The sequence below is a fragment of the Rhinatrema bivittatum genome, chromosome 14 (genome assembly GCF_901001135.1).
Source record: "Rhinatrema bivittatum chromosome 14, aRhiBiv1.1, whole genome shotgun sequence".
NCBI classification, from domain to species: Eukaryota; Metazoa; Chordata; class Amphibia; order Gymnophiona; family Rhinatrematidae; genus Rhinatrema; species Rhinatrema bivittatum.
The window spans coordinates 3,708,642-3,726,784 of record NC_042628.1 but is presented as its reverse complement, the minus strand read 5'-3'; the positions used below and the strand labels follow the sequence as shown (position 1 = coordinate 3,726,784).

General features: G+C 43.8%; 2 protein-coding genes across 7 annotated transcripts in view; one reads left to right on the top strand and one right to left on the bottom strand.

Moving 5' to 3' along the window:
* The first annotated feature begins 1,864 nt into the window (after positions 1 to 1,864).
* On the top strand, positions 1,865 to 5,671 carry FAHD1 (fumarylacetoacetate hydrolase domain containing 1). The gene is made up of 2 exons (XM_029576746.1): positions 1,865 to 2,089; positions 3,298 to 5,671. The coding sequence occupies exon 2, from the start codon at positions 3,399 to 3,401 to the stop codon at positions 4,062 to 4,064; it is 666 nt and encodes a 221-aa protein (XP_029432606.1). The 5' UTR covers positions 1,865 to 2,089; positions 3,298 to 3,398; the 3' UTR covers positions 4,065 to 5,671.
* Positions 5,672 to 5,770: 99 nt separating this feature from the next.
* Positions 5,771 to 18,143, bottom strand: part of MEIOB (meiosis specific with OB-fold) — a 43,491-nt gene continuing 31,118 nt past the window's right edge. For all 6 annotated transcript variants that reach the window (XM_029576745.1, XM_029576741.1, XM_029576740.1 and 3 more), the window contains 5 exons: positions 17,560 to 17,658; positions 14,310 to 14,463; positions 13,030 to 13,216; positions 8,415 to 8,501; positions 5,771 to 6,064 (listed from right to left, as the gene is read on the bottom strand). In XM_029576745.1, coding sequence (XP_029432605.1) covers positions 5,954 to 6,064; positions 8,415 to 8,501; positions 13,030 to 13,216; positions 14,310 to 14,463; positions 17,560 to 17,658 — 638 coding nt within the window. In that variant the 3' untranslated portion in view covers positions 5,771 to 5,953. The remainder of the gene's footprint in view (positions 6,065 to 8,414; positions 8,502 to 13,029; positions 13,217 to 14,309; positions 14,464 to 17,559; positions 17,659 to 18,143) is intronic.

Sequence of the window (18,143 nt, the reverse complement as noted above, 5' to 3'; positions counted from 1 at the left end):
CCATAAGAACCTGACAAGTACCTAGAAACTAAACTAAATTTTGGCAGCCAGATTAAATAGTTACCGGACTTGTTACATATGGACCAATCCAGCTTCATACCGGGCAGACAGGCTGCGGACTATATCTGTAAAATTGTAAACTTTATTTGGTATGCTAGGGAAGAGAAGGTGCCATTGGTCTTATTGGCTATTGCCGCCTTTTTCCCTAATGTCTGCGTATGGATACCCTGGATTGTAAAAGTCAGGGCCCAGGTGGGCTGTCATCTGATGTAATTCCCCCCAACCGAAGTGGAGAGTGATGTTACAGTTGTGTTAAAATCATGAAAGCTAATTGCTTAAGGGTATAAATCCCCATGCCTTCTGTTAGGGATAGGAGCTGCTGCTCCAGGCAGGTTACCCCACGCACCCTTTTCTTCGTTTCCACCTCTAGCCTTTAGGGATCCACAGTGCTCTGGTCTCCCTAAAGTTGGTGTGGATTGGTAGAGGGTGCCCTCCACTCTTGTCCTTGTGCGCCTTCTACTACTTAACGTCTCTACAGCGCTGTACAATCATACAAAAAGCCAGTCCCTGCTCAATAGAGCTTACAATCTAACAAGACAAACATACGGTGAATAACCTCTCTCCCTAGCGTGCTGACATCATAATGTAAAATTCTTGCATTTGCTGACAGCCTTTCCCCAAGCCCCCTCACACAGAAACCTCACCAGGACAGCACATGCACATCTGCTGCCCCGAACAATCATATTACTGGGCTCCAGCGGATTCCAGCACTGCCTGCTGCTTTGCAGCCCGCCCCACGCACCGCGGGCTCAGCCAGGCTGGCTACGACTCCTCGCGCCCCCTTGCAACCAACCCAAGCTGCTCCTGGCTTCACCCTTCCTAGCGTTTTCCCACGCCACCAGTGTTGCCAGGTTTTCATGAAAGAACAAGCACTTTTTTCCAAAAAAACAAGCCCAAAAAAAGCCCAAAACAGGTGAGATTGAAGCTTTTTATTTTTTATAGCATTTAACGCCCTCGCATACTCATTTCCCCCTCCCCACCACCCTCAGAGCACATCTCTGGCCCCGCACACACGCCTTCCCCCCTCCCCAAACCCTCAGCGCACATCTCTGGCCCCGCACACACTGATTCCCCCCGTCCCTAACCCCTCAGAGCACATCTCTGGCCCCGCACACACTGATTCCCCCCCGTCCCTAACCCCTCAGAGCACATCTCTGGCCCCGCACACACTGATTCCCCCCGTCCCTAACCCCTCAGAGCACATCTCTGGCCCCGCACACACTGATTCCCCCCTCCCCAACCCCTCAGAGCACATCTCTGGCCCCACACTCTCTTTCCCCCCCTCCCTAACCCCTCCGAGCACATCTCTGGCACTCACATACTCATTCCCCTCTCCCCAGCCCCCTCCAAGCACATCTCTGGCCCCCAGACTCTCATTCCCCCCTCCCAACATACTAATTCCTTCCCTCCTGATACCTGGCTGTAGCTGCACACTCTGGATTCCTTTGCTGTTGCTCTCCAATGCTGCGCTGCTGGCCTTCCCGTTCCGCCCACGTGCGATGCTGTGCTGGCTAGGTCTGCCCACAAAATGTGTCGTGTGTATCAACAAGGCTAGCATTCTGCTCTGATTGGCTTACTGCTGCAATATAGGGATAGGGTGCGCCTGCTATGGACAGGCTTCATCGCAGCAGCAGCCAATCACTGTAACATGATTCAGAGCACAAGTCCCGCCCAACAAGCCCAAAAAACCGCGACTGGCAGAAAAAATAGCCCAATTAAAAGCAACCCGCGAATCGGAAAAAAAACCCGCGAATGACTATAAAAAGAAGCCCAATCTCGCGGCAAATAAGCGAGGTTGGCAACACTGCACGCCACGTCCCTCTACTTTAAGGCAGACTCCAGCCCCTTCTCTCATTGGATTGGTCAATAGGCATGAAACGTCATGTGGAGGAAGCGTCTGGATTGAGGACGTTTCCTTACGTTCCAGAGGAGGAGCTTCTTGGCCCCGCCCTCTGCAGGGCGGAAATTCTGCTTCCGATCTGCTTGCTCTGCGTGTGCTTTCCGATTTAAATTAGAACTGGAGCCTAAGGTGAGTGGGGTTGCTACAGAAAATTCTACTAAAAGTTATAGAACTAGAGTTGTAAAAAAAAAAAAAAAAAGTATTGCTATTTAATGTTTTCTTGGAGTTCTCAGGACTTGTTAAACGATCATGAAGCGTCAAAGCCTAAACTAAAATGAAACTGTAATAAGTTTTCCTTCTAAACTACATTTTATTTCTTTCAAGATTTGTATGGTCAGGTTTTAGGCTTTACTTTGGATACTGTTTAGAAGGAATGCAGCTATCTTTCACCTAAAGATACCAGAGGTTCATCAGTAACTGGGTGCATTTATTGTGTGATAGTACAGTGAATATTTATAACTATCACTTAGTATGTATCACTTAGGCATGGCTGTTTAACACAGACACGCTATGGTTTGGGGGGGGGTATTTTTTTTTATTAGCATTTAAATTATATACATGAATTAACGCCAAGCAAAAATGAGCTATAAAAATAAATTTACATCACCAAAACAATAAAGAAGAACTTACAGTACATTGCATGTCACCATCAAGAAAAATACCAAGGGAGGTAAAACAGGAAATTACTATCAAGCTAAAAACAAACAAACCCCAGGATTAAGGCCTGGCAGAACAACAAGGGGTTGAATTAGCACAAGTTTGAAGCTTGTGAGTTGTAGTGCTCATCAAGGCTACGGTTGAAGCCTTGACGAGTGGCATTATGGCTCATAAATTTAAAAGATGAGATAATTCAACCCTTTTTTGTCTGTGCTTTGCTCTGCAGCATCTGCTTCAGTTTCACCCCTTCTTCTCCTGTTCCTTGTGGAAGAGGGGGGTGGGGACGCCAAGGAAATGGGAGCAGAGTGGTTGTTCTCTGCTCTTTTATGCTCCAGGCTCATGCTGTCCTCTCTTCTTCCCTGCAGACTGTCTGAAGAGGCTGGAACAGAACAGCCATGCTGCTCTTCCACTTACTTCTCAAAAGAAATGGTGGAACTGCATTCAGGCCATCCCCCCTCAAATTAAGCCCTGGCAACACCACTCCACATCTTTAGTGTACAGAATATGCCTTAAAATAGGGTATGGACATAGCAAAAGTGGCATATTTCAAAACAATCTAGAATATTTTTACAAAAGGGATTTAGGAACAAGATCAACGAAAGGGATAAAGAGAAAAGACTCAGGTTCCTAGGTTTATTAACACTTGTATGATGACCTTGTCCTCCCTTATCTGTCTGTAGATACCTTGAAAGAGCTGTGTCAGCACCTTACAAGGTACACACGCAACACACCAAAAGTGCCACGGCATCTAAAGCAGAAAAGGAGGAGGTGAGCAACTCTGATGGCGTCTTCCAGAAATCTGACCAAGTTTTGGGATTGGGGAAGAAAGATCATTTGTGTGGGAAGAAATTATGCAGAACATGCCAAGGAGCTAAAAAATGTCATCCCATCTGAGCCGGTCCTGTTCTTGAAGCCATCATCTGCTTATGTGAGGGAAGGAGCCCCAGTCCTTATCCCATACTACAGCAGCAATCTACATCATGAAGTAGAACTGGCGGTGGTGATTGGTAAGCCAGGAAACGCAATCCCCCAGACAGCTGCAATGGACCACGTTGCAGGCTATGCGCTGTGCCTGGATATGACTGCCAGGGATAAGCAGGATGAGTGTAAGAAGAAGGGGCTCCCCTGGACTTTAGCCAAAGCCTTTAACACATCTTGCCCTGTTAGTGACTTTATACCCAAGGAAAAGATACCAGATCCACACAATTTAAAAATATGGCTAAAGGTAAATGACAAAGTGAAGCAGGAAGGAGAGACCTCATCGATGATCTTCTCTATTCCATATCTCATTAGTTATATCAGCAATATCATCGCACTGGAGGAAGGGGATCTCATTTTGACAGGTACTCCAAAAGGAGTTGGTGCTGTCCAAGCGCATGATGAGATGAGTGCTGGTATTGATGGCATTGTAAGCATGAAGTTTACAGTGCAGAGACAAGCACTCTGAAATTAAAATGCACAATGCAGATAAGCACTTGCACTGTAGGATGGATAAACATGCTAAGGATATGCCTTTTTCCTGCTGACCAAGTAGTGTGTACAGAAATACAGTACACTGTCACATCTGAAAAAGGGACCCACTTGATCTCAGCTCTGAATAACAATGTTGGGCCAATAAACCTGTAACCTGCAAAACTTCCAGCTTTCTCCAGGGCCAATATGGATAATTAAAAAAAAAAATTGCAAAGTACTTTTAAATGAAGAATTTATTGTAAATTAAATGTTTAAAAGATTAAACTTTTATTGTGACAGTAATTTCAAAGTGGCATTTTATCCACCTCCAGTGAGTGTGCCTGCCCACAGGGTGTCACTGTTCTTCTGGATAACTGCAGCTAATGCAATGTTTCCCAACCTTTTCAAACCCAAGGCACATCTACAGGAACAAAACTCTTGTGTCACATCAGCTTCCACAGCGCAGGCATTGCAGACATGGAGAGGACTCATATGGCCAAAAAAAGAGCTGAAAACCCCACTCCTGTCTCATCCAAACTTTTAACAGGCAGACATCTATATTATGCGGACAACCGGCCCAGTTAGTTAGTTTGGCTGCCAAAATTCCTCCACTGCCACTGCTCCCATTGCTCACCGACTCGCTCCAGTGCTCACTGCATGCTCTTCCTGTCTCATTTAGCCTGGGGATAAGACAGAGGCTGGAAGAACTCAAAAGGAGGAAGAGGAGGAAGTGCTAAGTGGGGTCCTGCTATCAGTGCCCTGCTTGCTGCCCATTAACTATCCCACTCTGGTGCATAGGCTGTAGCTGGGAAGAAGAGGCACACACGATTTCACCTGCTCTCAGAAAGGAGCTCTTATGTATTTAAGAGCTACCACTGATGACTTGTGAGGTGCTGAGAACAAAGTCTAGATCAGGAGTGGCTAAATCGGGTCCTCAAGAGCAAAACACAGGCCTGATTTTCAGAATATCCACCATGAAAATGCATGAGAGAGATTTGATTGCACTGCCTCCATTGTATGCAGATCTATCTCCTGCATATTCATTGCAGATTTCCTGAAAACTTGGCCTGCTGAGGACCAGAGTTGGCCATCCCTAGCCTAGAGGCTGGCCTGGATCTGACCATCAGGCAGTGGTGACTTTTCCATACCACACTGCTTGGGAAACACTGAGCTAATGGATATCTCAAGCAGACTAGTTTGGGTCTAATATGGGAAGACTAAGAGAAATCCTGGCTCTTATCACCGTTTATTGCCACTTTGCAATTATTTCCAGTGTTATGAAGTCATTTTATTTAATTCCTGTTGATACTTCAGTGCAACACAATTATCTTCTTGAATATGCATTAAATTAATGTTTTCCCATCAATATGTGTATGTTGTAAGAAAGCTGGCTGTTTATGTTGTCACAAGTGTAGTTGAATATTCAGTGGTTTCTTCAATCTCTCTGATTTTATTGGGGATAACTTTACACTAAACTCAACATTCGGAAATACAATAATAGAAAGATTCAAGCTGAATGTTGTATCATTTGTAAACAAACTCTGGATTTATTTCTGCCAGAAATTTTTTGCAATAAAAATGTTTCTAGTTCATTTAAAATCACTGTCAGTCTCATTTAAACTGTTTATGCAGCTGTTCCACATCTCGGAAGTAAGACTTTTATCAGAAGAGAAATCTGAAGAAGTTAGTAGTGGACTACTCTTCTGAACCCAAACATCACCAATAAATAAACTCTCTTTATAAGATGCTGATGACATCAGGTAACAGGAAAATGTAGCAGTTGAGCCACGCATAAAATCACTTAAATTCCTATTTTTACAAACTTGATAAATTAACAATGAAACTATTAATAATAAGATTTAACATTTTAAGGTGAGAGAGATTTTAGGTACTTCCTTTTCTGGACATGCTCTGATTAGCTTCTGCCGGATCTGCAATTTTGCATGACAGCAAATTTACTCTTAATCCATTTCTTCCACTGGGAGACAAAAACATCTGTAAAAATGATTGAAAGATATTATGAAAACAGTTTAACCTGAGTTCATACAAAAGAGCTCTGCTTCCATTATCAGGTCTGTGAAATATCAGTTTCAATGGGCCAGCTACTTCCACTTCATGGCATGGTTCCTGTCTGACTGCAGACGGCAAATGTTTTTATTCATTGTTCTTCCCACAGAGCCCAGTTATTTGCACACCAGTGAGCCCTCTGTAACTAAACCAAGAACAGCGAGAGACAGCTACTGAAGGTGAGAGGAATTAACTGAGCTTTTCAGACACTTTCTGGGGAATAGATTTTACCAATATTGCTAAACCATGCTGGACTGCACGGGTGGGGTGATGGATATTTTCACGGTTCGCAAGCTGTTGCCAAAAAACACAGCACCACTTGCAGCAATGGGTACAATATTTTAAATTTCCCAACAATATTCTGTCATGTTGTTGCCTCTGCTTTTGTGATCTTCCAGCAGCTTTTTTCTGAAAATGTTGCATTAGATTTCTTTTTGTTTCATGGCAAAAGGAGTAATTAAATAATAAAATCATGAAACTTAAAGGTCAATTCCTTATTGTCCCCCCATTAGAAGTTCTGTGCTAGGACAGACCAGTCTATTGAGCCGGGCATCCTGAACATAAGGAAGACCATGCTGGTCCATCAAGCTCAGCATCCTGCCTGACAGTGGAAGTGCCCATCAGATAACAAACAATAGGAAAGCTAATTCCATGCTGCTTGCTCTTAAACGCATTTAGTGACTTGGCTTCTTTGTCTCCATTATATCTAAAACACTGGTGGAATTTTCCAAAACTATATTTCTGTTTTTTGCTTTGGAAGTTTAGAATGGAGAAACATAAGAAAAAAATGGAGGTATGTCAGTATAATGAGGATTGTTTTCCATATCTGTAAAATGTGTGGCTTATAAATATTTCTGGCTGATTCACTGAGTTAATGATATGCACAGCTAAAGGAAGTGTGGAGATGCTACGCATGCCATTCTCTAGCAAGGGCTGCTACCATGGGGGATACCTCCTCCCCGATACAAAAGAAGTCCCTCCAAGGGTCAGCAATCCCCCTAACCCTCCTCACCCCAGCACAGCCTCAAGATCATCTAAGGCATCGTCCAGGGTCAGCCAACATCTCCCACCCAACAAAAGGCCCTCAGGGGACCATCAATCAGCTTCCACCCCTCCTTTCCTGTGGCAAGAAAAGTCCCCCCCCCCGTCCCCCCCCCGGGAGTCATTTAAAATCCCCCCTCTCCTTGGGGGCACCAGAATGATCAGTACCCATTCCAGTCTTCACTGGCAGGAAGGAATGGAGAGCTGTGCTGTTGGCACCACCACTGCCCGCTGAATGACATCACCTAGGCTGCAGGGGAAGATCGCTAGATACCAAAGGACCTCACGTTTTGGGGGATCCCAGAGGACCGGTTTGCTTGCTGGGGTTCACTCTGAGGACACGGCCTTGCAGGCACACTAACATTTATTTATTTTACTTAAAATTGTTTAAATGCCACCTTTACAACCGTGGGTTGGTCAAAACGGTTTACAGATAAAACATACATAAACGCATAAAAGATAAGACGAATGGTATAATTAAAACATAAGTTTATATCTGGTAGTGGTTAGATAAAAAGAGCTTATTGTGAAAGGTGAGGACTGAAGCAAATCGGGTCTGGAGTTCCAGATTCGGGGACCGGCGACAGTGAAGGCATTTCCGGGTTATGTCAAGTCTGGCTAGGCGGATGGAGGGGATTTTGAGAAGACATTTGTTTTGAGATCACAAATGGCTGCTGGGTTGGTATATACAGCGGGTAGGGCAGAGCCAGAGAGAAGAGGGATTGTGTATAAGAGAATGGATAATGGATAGGATTTCATATTGAATGCTGAAGTTGACTGGGAGCCAGTGTAAGGAATATAGTATAGGGGTTAGATGGCTTTTCCTGGAAGTACCGGTTAGGACACGAGCAGCGGTGTTTTGAATTAGTTGTACGGACCGGAGAGAGGTGTCGGGAAGGCCAAAGTAGAAAGCACTGCAGTAATGTAGTCCGGAAAATATCAGGGATTGTAAAACGGTACAGAAATCATGAAGGTAAATACCTAAGCTATTCTTAAAGTGCTGCTAAAGTTATTGGGGCCAGACAGCCTTAGTAAATGTAGCAGCACTTAGCCACTAGGGGAATTCCAGTTCATCACCCTATCTGCATAATTTTCATACATATGTGCAGTAATTGTTAGTGTGCAAACCCATGCTGTCAGTAACTAGTCACGATTTAGCATGCTCGTGGACTCAGCCCCAAAGAGTTTATGCATTTATAATTCTGTATTTATTAATATTTCTACTGAACATACTAACTTTTAGATAGATTTTGCTACGTTCCAGTAGGAGACTCCATTTTAATGCTGTCTTCTGTTCTTCTGTTAGAGTTAGGAATTTATCTACCTAGAAAAATGTTCATTCAACACTGATGTTTACCATATGTATTAAAAATACCATTCCATTATAACTGCTTTACTGGAAAAAAAAAGATTCACTTACAAAAAAGCAAAAATAACAGGACAATAGATTAGTAAACCCATTTACTGGAATCACTGAGCAGACTGGTCTTTATCTATTGCATCTACTATGTATGTTAATATGGAATCTCTACCTTCTTGGACACATGAAATAATATTAAACATAGTACAGGAGCAGAGGATGAAAACACCAGAATTAAACAAAGCTCTCTGCTGGTGGAGTTAGATGTGCAACATTACACCAAAGAGTGCTCTCCATTTTCTAAGGGTTTCAGAGGAGAAAAGAGCCCACAAACTGTTTATTTCGATCAACAGACAGCTGAGTCCTGGATGTTTGCTCCAAATATACGCATAGGTGCCAGCTTTGTGAGTGCTTGAGCACCCCAGTGTTGCACAAAGTTCTTCGCTGTACCCAAGGAAAGGCAATTTGTGTTGAGTTTAGCACCCTGAATCATTTTGAAACGTTGGCTCCCATTCATATACAGTACCCTTTTTAAAATTGTTTGGCTGCTTTTGTACATTAGTGTTTTTAATCATAGAACATTGTGGCAGATAAAGACCATCAGACCCTTCTAGTCTGCCCATTTTCCTTTTGGATTGCACTGCCACATACCTCACTCAGTCTTTGGCTTTACCATTAATTACCATCAACTAGGGATCCTCTGTGCCTATCCTGTTTTGGTCTTCCCCACCACCACCACTGACAAATTGTTCCATGCATTCACCACCCCTTTCTAGGAAGACATATTTCCTGATGTTATTCTTGAGTCTCCCCCCACCCTCCCCTTTGAGCCTGATGTCATGGCCTCTTATTCTAGCGCTCCCTTTCCACTGGAAAGGAAAATTGGTTCTTACCTGCTATTTTTTGTTCCTGTTGTACCACAGATCAGTTACTCCAGGTATTGCCTCCCAACCAGCAGATGGAGACAGAGAAAGTTTTACTGACACGGACACCTAACCTTGTGTGCCACCTGCAGCTCCTCAGTATTGAACTGTATCAAAGCCTAAGATAACAAAATTCATCAAAAATTTCTTTCTTTCAAAACAATCTGCATTACAGAAAAAAACAGAAAATTGACTGAGCAGACGATTCTCCCTCTCCAAAGATCGGGCGAGTTCTGCACTGATCTGTGGTACTACAGGAACAAAAATTAGCAGGAAAAAAACAATTTTCCTTTCCCTGTACGTACCCAGATCAGTCCAGACTCCTGGGATGTACCAAAGCTCCCTACTCTGGGTGGGACCTGGAGAGACCCGCTCACAAAACACTCTCGCCAGAGGATCGAGAATCTGTATCTCCCACATCCAGACAAAAGTGTCTTGCAAAAGTATGCAGCGACTTCCAAGTCGCCGATCTACACATCTCCTGCAGAGAAACTAATTAAGCCTTCACCCACGAATCAGCCTGAGAGGTGTCGAATGAGCACATAAACCCTCCGGAACTAGACAACCCTTGGATATGTAGGCCGAAGCAACATCCTTAAGCCACCGCGCAATTGTAATTTTAGATGCCTGCAAATCTCTTTTCGGACCACTCCATAGGACAAAAAGATAATCTGACCTACAAAAATAATTAGTCATTTTCAGATATCTTAATAATGCCCTGCATACATCCAAAACCTTAAGCTCCCACATCTGAGGAGCAGAAGCGTCCCCATTTGGAAAAGCTGGAAGTTCTACTGTCTGATTAACGTGAAACGCTGAAACTTCCTTTGGTAAAAAAGAAGGTACCGTATGCAAGGACACCCCCAAGTCAGAAATCCTAAGACAGGGATCACGGCACGACAAGGCCTGTAACTCGGAAACTCTCCAACTGAACAGATTGCCATCAGGAAAACAACCTTAAGCATCAAATCCTTAAGAGTCACCCTTCTGAGTGGTTCAAAAGGAGCCTCACACAAATCCTTGAGGTCAAGATTAAGACTCCAAGGTGGGCAAACTCTCCACACTGGAGGATGCAAATTCTTTGCACCCTGTAGAAACCTAATAACATCCGGAAGAGACAAGGAAGAACCTTCAATCTTACCTTTCAGACAACCTAAAGCAGCCACCTGAACCTTAAGAGAATTTAGAGCCAGTCCCTTGACCAAAACTTCCTGCAGAAGGGATAAGACATCTACAATTGCAGCCTCCAGAGGCCGTACACCAGGTTTCAAACACCTTCCAGACTCTCACATAGGAAAGACAGGTAGACTTTCTCCTAGCCTGCAAAAGCGTCGTAATCACCGCCTCGGGATAGCCTTTGCGGCTCAAACGCCTCCTTTCAAAAGCTAGACAAAAGTGAGCAGTCTGATCTGAAAATATGGGCCTCTGATGAAGAAGGCCTGTTAGATGTCTGAAGCAAATCGGACCGTCTACGGCAAAGTTGACCAGATCCGTGAACCACGGCTGACGCAGCCAATCCGGAGCAACCAGCACCACTTCGCCCTGATGTTTCTCTATCCTTCACAACACTTTGCTATTAGTGGCCATGAAGGGAAGACACACAGCAGTACCCCATGAGGCCAAGGTACTACTAGAGTATCGACACCCTTGGCCGCGCTCCTTTCGCCTGCTGAAAAACTGAACTGGCTTGGCATTCCGGCATGCTCCACCTGTGGCGGACCCCACCTCTTGCAGAGGTTGCAACTCAAAAAATCTGCTTGGACATTTTCAATCCCCGTGATGTGTGATGCCGCAATCCATTCCAAGTGAATTTCTGCCCAACACATTAACTGCTGAGCTTCTTATGCTACCATTCGACTCTTGGTACCACCCTGCTGATTGATATACGCCACCGTGGTCACATTATCAGAAAGAATTCTCATCAACCAACCCTTCACCAAAGGAAGAAAAATTTGTAAGACTAAGAGCAACACCCTCGTTTCCAACCAGTTGATCAACCAGGAAGTCTTCTAACAAACTGCTCCCCAGCCAGAGAGATTGGCATTGGTAGTAAAATCCAGAACCTCAAGTTTCATACCATGTACCAAATTGGCATGTAACAGCCACCAATACAGACTGTCTCTCGCTTCTCCCTCAAGTGGCAAGGAAAAATGAAATTCTTCCGAGAGAAGATTCCACTGAGCCAAAAGAGCCACCTGCAAGGGCCTTGTGCACAAATGCCCATGGTACTAACTCCAGGGTTGACGCCATAGGGCCCAGAACCTGCAAATAGTCCCAGATCCTGGGCATCGGCAACTGCAACAATTGCCGAATCTGCACCTGGAGCTTCTGAACATGGTCCTCTGTGAGAAAAACCTTGCCCAACTGTTTTGAACCGGGGACAGATACTCCAGGAACTGTGATGGCACCAACTGACCTTTCGACACGTTCACTACTCAGCCAAGAGACTCGAGTAACCCTGTCACTTTCTGCACTGACTGATGACAAAAATCCTCCGACTTCGCTGATCAGCCAGTTGCCCAAATAAGGATGCACCAGAACACCTTCTCGCCGGACAGCCACAGCTACCACTTCCATAACCTTGGTGAAAGTCCATGGAGCCATGGCCAACCCAAAGGGTAGGGCATGAAACTGAAAATGTTGACCCAGAACCATGAACTGCAGAAACAGCTGATGATCTGGTTGAATGGATTTGTGAAGGTACACCTCCGTCCGATCTAAGAATGCTAGAAACTATCCTTTGCAGACTGCCACTATAACTCTCCATACAGAAACGTGGAACCTTGAGCACCTTTTTTAAGTCCAGAATTGGGCGAAAAGTACCTTTCTCACTGTTTAGCCGCGATCGTGCCAACCTACACGGGCAGCAGGCTGACCCTGTCCTATCGTGGTCGCAGTTACAAGCTTACCTCAGAGAAGCTTGAATACACCGACCTCAGATTGCAAAAACTCACACCCAGTCACCCGAACCAGGCAGGGGGAAAGTCATCGGCACAGCTCTCCTCTGATATATATATATTATTATTTTTTTTTTTAATAAAACTTTATGAAGAGCCTGTTTCTTCTGGCTACAAAAATGCTAGAGGAAACAAAAAACTGCTTAAAGTACCCTGGCTACAAATAGCCAAAGGAAAAATCAAACAAAATCTTTTACCCCAAGCTTGCAGCTGCCTCAGTGGTCTCGTGAAGGGGAGGGATCTGGACCACTAGATTTACACTCCAAGGGTGCAAGGACTGAGCAGATAAAAGAGTCACCAACCACCACCTTGTCCACCTCAACTGGACAAGGAAGGATCCACTAAGACTCAAAAACCCTCCAAAACTCTAAAAATATCATAAACACTGCAGAGCTGTAGGTCTGCCTATCTACCATCTGCTGGAGACACAAGGTTAGGCGGTATCAGTAAAACTTTCTCTGTCTCCATCTGCTGGTAGGGTACATACATGGGAACACGCTTTTTGTGCATTATTTGTATCTTTAAGGCATAAGACACATTTGTACAGATTGGACAGCCACGTATAATGTGGTCTCATAACATTTAGGCTTCTTCACTTTTAGTACTATTTACCGTGCAGCCTAACGTCTCTTCAGCTACATTACTGGACAGATTGCAAGACTGAAGGGTGCCAGTGTGATCAGTAAGATCCACTTGTAATTCAAAACTGGTGGTAACAGACTTCGCATCCGAGGACATATCATTGCAAAAACTATAGGTACATGTGTTTGATTCATTAATTAAATAGTGGCATCGTGAACTGTAAGACAAAAAGAATTAGAATTAGTTATTTACTGTCCCAGATAATAGAAGGCCTAAGGGGCACTCCATGAAGCCAGCAAGTAGCACATTTAAAACAAACCAGAGAAAATTCTTTTGTCATTCCATGCGCAATTAAGCTCTGAAATGTATTGCTTGAGGATGTAGTTAGGGCAATTAGTGTAGCTGGGTTTAAAAAAGGTTTGGATAAACTTGGATAAACTTATCAACTGACTTAGGGAATAACCACTGTTATTACTGGCATTAGTAGCATGGGATCCACTTAATGTTTGGGAACCTGCCATGTACTTGTAACCTGGATTGGCCACTGTTGGAAACAGGATGATGGGCTTGATGGGCCCACGGTGTGATCCAGTATGGCAACTTCTTATGTTCTTAGATCTCTATTCTATATTTAGGTGCACATGTTTAGGTTTAATTTTTTACCCAGGGGTTTCCTCTGGCCCCTTTGGGCTTCTAGCTCAATCAGAACCAGGCTCTATAGTGCCATAGACCTTCCTGAAAATAGTACTGCCCAAGCAGCCCTGCAATTTAGGGAGTGCCCAAAGAAGAAGGGAGCCCACTTGCAGTCACTTCCGGAACTTCTAAAGTGGAGCCCTATCCCCAGATGTCTCCATCTGCCACTCTGGGGGCTGTTTCTGAAATTGTCACCTGGGAGTCCTTTGATCTGAATTAATCCACTGGTAATGAGACCAGACATTTTGGGTCTGACCCAAATTCCACTGCATGTAAATGGAAACCTTTCTTTTGCTAACAAGTTTATATAGTCACACAGTAAATAATGGCAGATAAAGTCCAACTGGCCCACCCAGTCTGCAAAGAATCAATTTTCGGTAAGAAAGTGATAAACTGCAAACCTGAGCAACATAAACAGTTTATGAACTCAGTGACTTAAATGCCAAGGCTTTCAGTATAACTGGCTGAATTTGAAAAATGCCGTAAGGTCTACCATAGCGTGTTTCCACAGTGTAGTAAGCCTATGTCCTTTGCCCTGTAAAAATTAATTGTATGGTATCTTACAATCTACTCTGATACAGTGCAAGTATTTAGTGCAAAATCTAGTCTTTGTTTACCATCTATTTCGGACTATTTTACCAACATCGACATCCACGTTCAGCATAGAAAGATAAGCATATACAATTCCATAGACTGGACTCGTCTTGTCCTCAAACTGTGAGGCTTTCACTTTTAACTGCTGCACTGTGTACACATCACCAATGGACTGTACTGATGGGAATAAGAAAATGATTAATGTCACTCAATATTATTCAAAATGAATATGAACTGCAGAAAAGGGTTTCTATGTTAGAATGTTTGTGTCACGCACCAACTGGTAGAATATCATAAGTGGAACAGAACATCCAATGGTGAAATTACTTCCTTCCTCAAAGGAGGGCAAGCCAATCCACACCAGTGGGTTGTGCACTTAACCCAGCAGATGAAGATGGAGAATAACGATTTACTGTTGTCACCCTCATATAGCTCAATACAAACCCAAGCCAGCCAGTATTTCTTCAAAAGCCAACTATGGACATTATATCAAATAAAAATTAACAAGAATTATTGCATCCTATAAGCTCTCACTTTTGAAAATGAATTTTTTTTTCTTTTAAATATTATAAACGCTGGACTCAGCTCTGCTAACAATAGTCCTGTAAAGAATCCAAGATTAAGGGAATAGATGCTGATGAGGGTAGACAAGAGTGATCCTGACACCAATGTTCAAAGACTCACCAGACTCAGATACAGGCCAATGAGGTGGAAAACTCACATGCCCCCTGAAGAGTTTCCACTACTGTCTCCGAGTAACCCCACTTTGAGCTGGGCCATCTCAAGGGCAAAACCCTAAGACAAAAGTGATCCGGATTGTTATGAAATATTGGGCCTTGCTGCAAGAGGCCCCCGAGCTGCCACAGATCCTCCACTAGAAGAAGATGTAGATCCCCGTACCACAGCCTGCGTGGCCAGGCCGGGGCCATGAGGAGCACCAAGCCTGGATGTCACACTATCATCTGCAAAAACTGATCAACTACCACGGTGGAAACACAGAGTAACTTTTCTGGTGGCCAAGACTGAACTGGCGTATCCACTCCAAGTGCTTGAACATCCCTTGTCAGACTATAAAATCGCTCCACTTTCAGGGGGCACTCCATGAAGTTAGCATGTGGCACATTTAAAACTAATCGGAGAAAGTTCTTTTTCAGTCAATGCACAATTAAACTCTGGAATTTGTTGCCAGAGGATGTGGTTAGTGCAGTTAGTGTAGTTATGTTTGAAAAAGGATTGGATAAGTTCTTGGAGGAGAAGTCCATTACCTGCAATTAATTAAGTTGATTTAGAAATTAGCCACTGCTATTACTAGCAACGGTAACATGGAATAGACTTTAGTTTTTGGGTACTTGCCAGGTTCTTATGGTCTGGATTGACCACTGTTGGAAGCAGGATGCTGGGCTTGATGGACCCTTGGTCTGACCCAGTATGGCATGTTCTTATGTTATGTTCTTATGATCCCCATCTTCACCTTCTTCTCCCTCACTGCGTCCCTTTCTCTTCTTCACCAGTCTGAAATGGGAAGAGGACCCCCTCTGAACATGACAAGATCCTGAAGAGGGAAACCTCTGGTTCGGGCAATCCTGAGCTTCCTCCCAGGACCCTTCCTGCCCCTGACAGAAAGCCTGAAGATCCTTAAATTCCACCCATGAAATAGACTACAAAAACAGCACCGCAGCGCTTTCTCCCAGCACAGCCCGATGTGGTTGTGATCGCAGCTGCCATTTTCCCTCCTGAACGGCCCCACAAGCAACGCGTCAGCAACCAGCTCTGCCTGAAACACACGCTTTTTTTTTTTTTTTTTACATTAAGTCACTCATCAGGTGCACTGAAAAGAAAACAGCCCGCAGCAGCAGGAGGAAGAGAGAAGTGGACCAGACAGAGGAGAGGAAAGCAAACTATGTAGCAGGGCTGAGCCCAAGGCCTCTTTACCCTACAGGAGGAGGGCTAGGGCACCAGCCTTCATCTCACTCCTGTCCTGTTCTCCAGACATTTAACTGAGGGAGGGAGTTAAGGCTATCACCGCAGAAAGTCAGAATCGCCTGTTCAATCCTGGCAGGCTGAAGTCCACAAGCAAGGATGCATGTCCACCTCCTGTTGGAGATGGACAAATACCGGCTGGCTGGAGTCTGCACTGAGCTATACAAGGGCGACATCAGCGAGTCATTGTTCTCCGTCTCCATCTGCTGGTTGGTGTGCACAACCCACTGGTGTGGACTGGCTTGCCTGGATGAAGAGGAAGCTCTCTGAACTGCAGGTGCCTCATCTCCTGTCCTTAAAATTTCTCTCTCTGGGATAGCTGAGCAAATGTCAGGCTGGAGACACCTCACACTGACTCCAGCCTCTTTCATAAAAGATTCTACTTTATTATAGCATTCAGTCAACATACATTGAACTGCTTACCTCCAGCAGTGTCCTTATAGCTTCACTTTAGATCAGATATATTACAGGAGCTGCCTTCTCCTGGAGACGCAGGGCTTTGTCTGCTCCCAGCTAGGCTCACATTCTGCCCAGCAGGATCATGCCCACAGAGCTTTCTCTAAAGGTTTTAAGGTAGACCAGGCATCTAGCCTGGTCCCATACAGGTTAAAGAGGGGTAAGTGGGCCACTCCTTTACACTCCCCCTTCCCCTCCTTTCTCCTTAAGAGGTGAGGGCTTTCCCTGCTGAAAGTCAAAGATTCCTTATTATGTCTAGCAAGAATAAACCGGTCAGCTTTAAGTAATGAATCTTGTAGTTAAAACTTGCAAAATCTATGGAGTTGTCTTTAGTGTCTGCATTATCTGTATGCAAACAAGGCTCTCGAATATCTTCCTGCAAAATCTCTTGCTTTTGAGTTTTATAATTGTTGAATTACCTTTTATAACCTGCTTTTTTCTACCTAGGGACTGAGATAGGGTGTTCCCCTGCTCTTATTCAGAGTTTCCTTGCTATTGTTTACAGTCCTGATGGAGGTATGCAAAATCTTCACCAGGTATATTACAAGCAAGAGTATTCAGCATTTTCCTCTTAAGGGCAAACAGTGCACACCGTACCTGACTACTAAAAAAGTACATTAGGCCATCTAATTTTCAAAAAGCTGTATCTGAAAACCTGAAATAAAGCAGTACTTCAAATTCAAAACTGACTTTGATTAATGGCATAAATGTGCTTTTCATTTATCTTAAGTAAAAGCTTTGCAGGAACTTCGAAGCTAAAAATAAAAAAATATAACTTCTATTCCTAACCACATAATAATAGTAATAATAATAATGATAATAAAATCTGTCACTTACAATTAACTGAATCTTTTGATTGTTTATCATTTTCTTCATCTAAAGCTGTTTCTGCATATTCACTTACACAACTTGAGAGTATATTAGCTTCTTGTGTGTCTTGATAAAAATGAAAAGAGTTTACATAATATGACACGCTTAATATGGCATGTACAACAGAAATTCTGAGATTATTGGCTAAGGACCAGAGTAAAGTCAGTCAAAAATTCGCAGATTGTGCATGTAAAGGGCAGCCTCAAAGGTGCAAAGCACCATCTGATATACAGCAGTCAAAGGAGTTTATCCCACCTTCCCAAACCTTGTCATATGACCTTCTGTGACATTGACCAGTTAAAATAACTACATCATGGTGTGAAAATACAAATGTTCTAGTATCCAGCAGCCTTCTTCTTGTTCCTCAAGGGATCATGGCAGCCATCTGCTATCCCTCATGGCTCTTTTACTCCCTTCTCAATATCTATATATTATGTACAACAATATATGGCAAACCAGGTATAACTGACCTTGCTTTGGCACCTTATGGTTCTAAGTTATGTATATAACCAATGTACATAACAAATGTTCCTCTAAACCCTGTACATAAC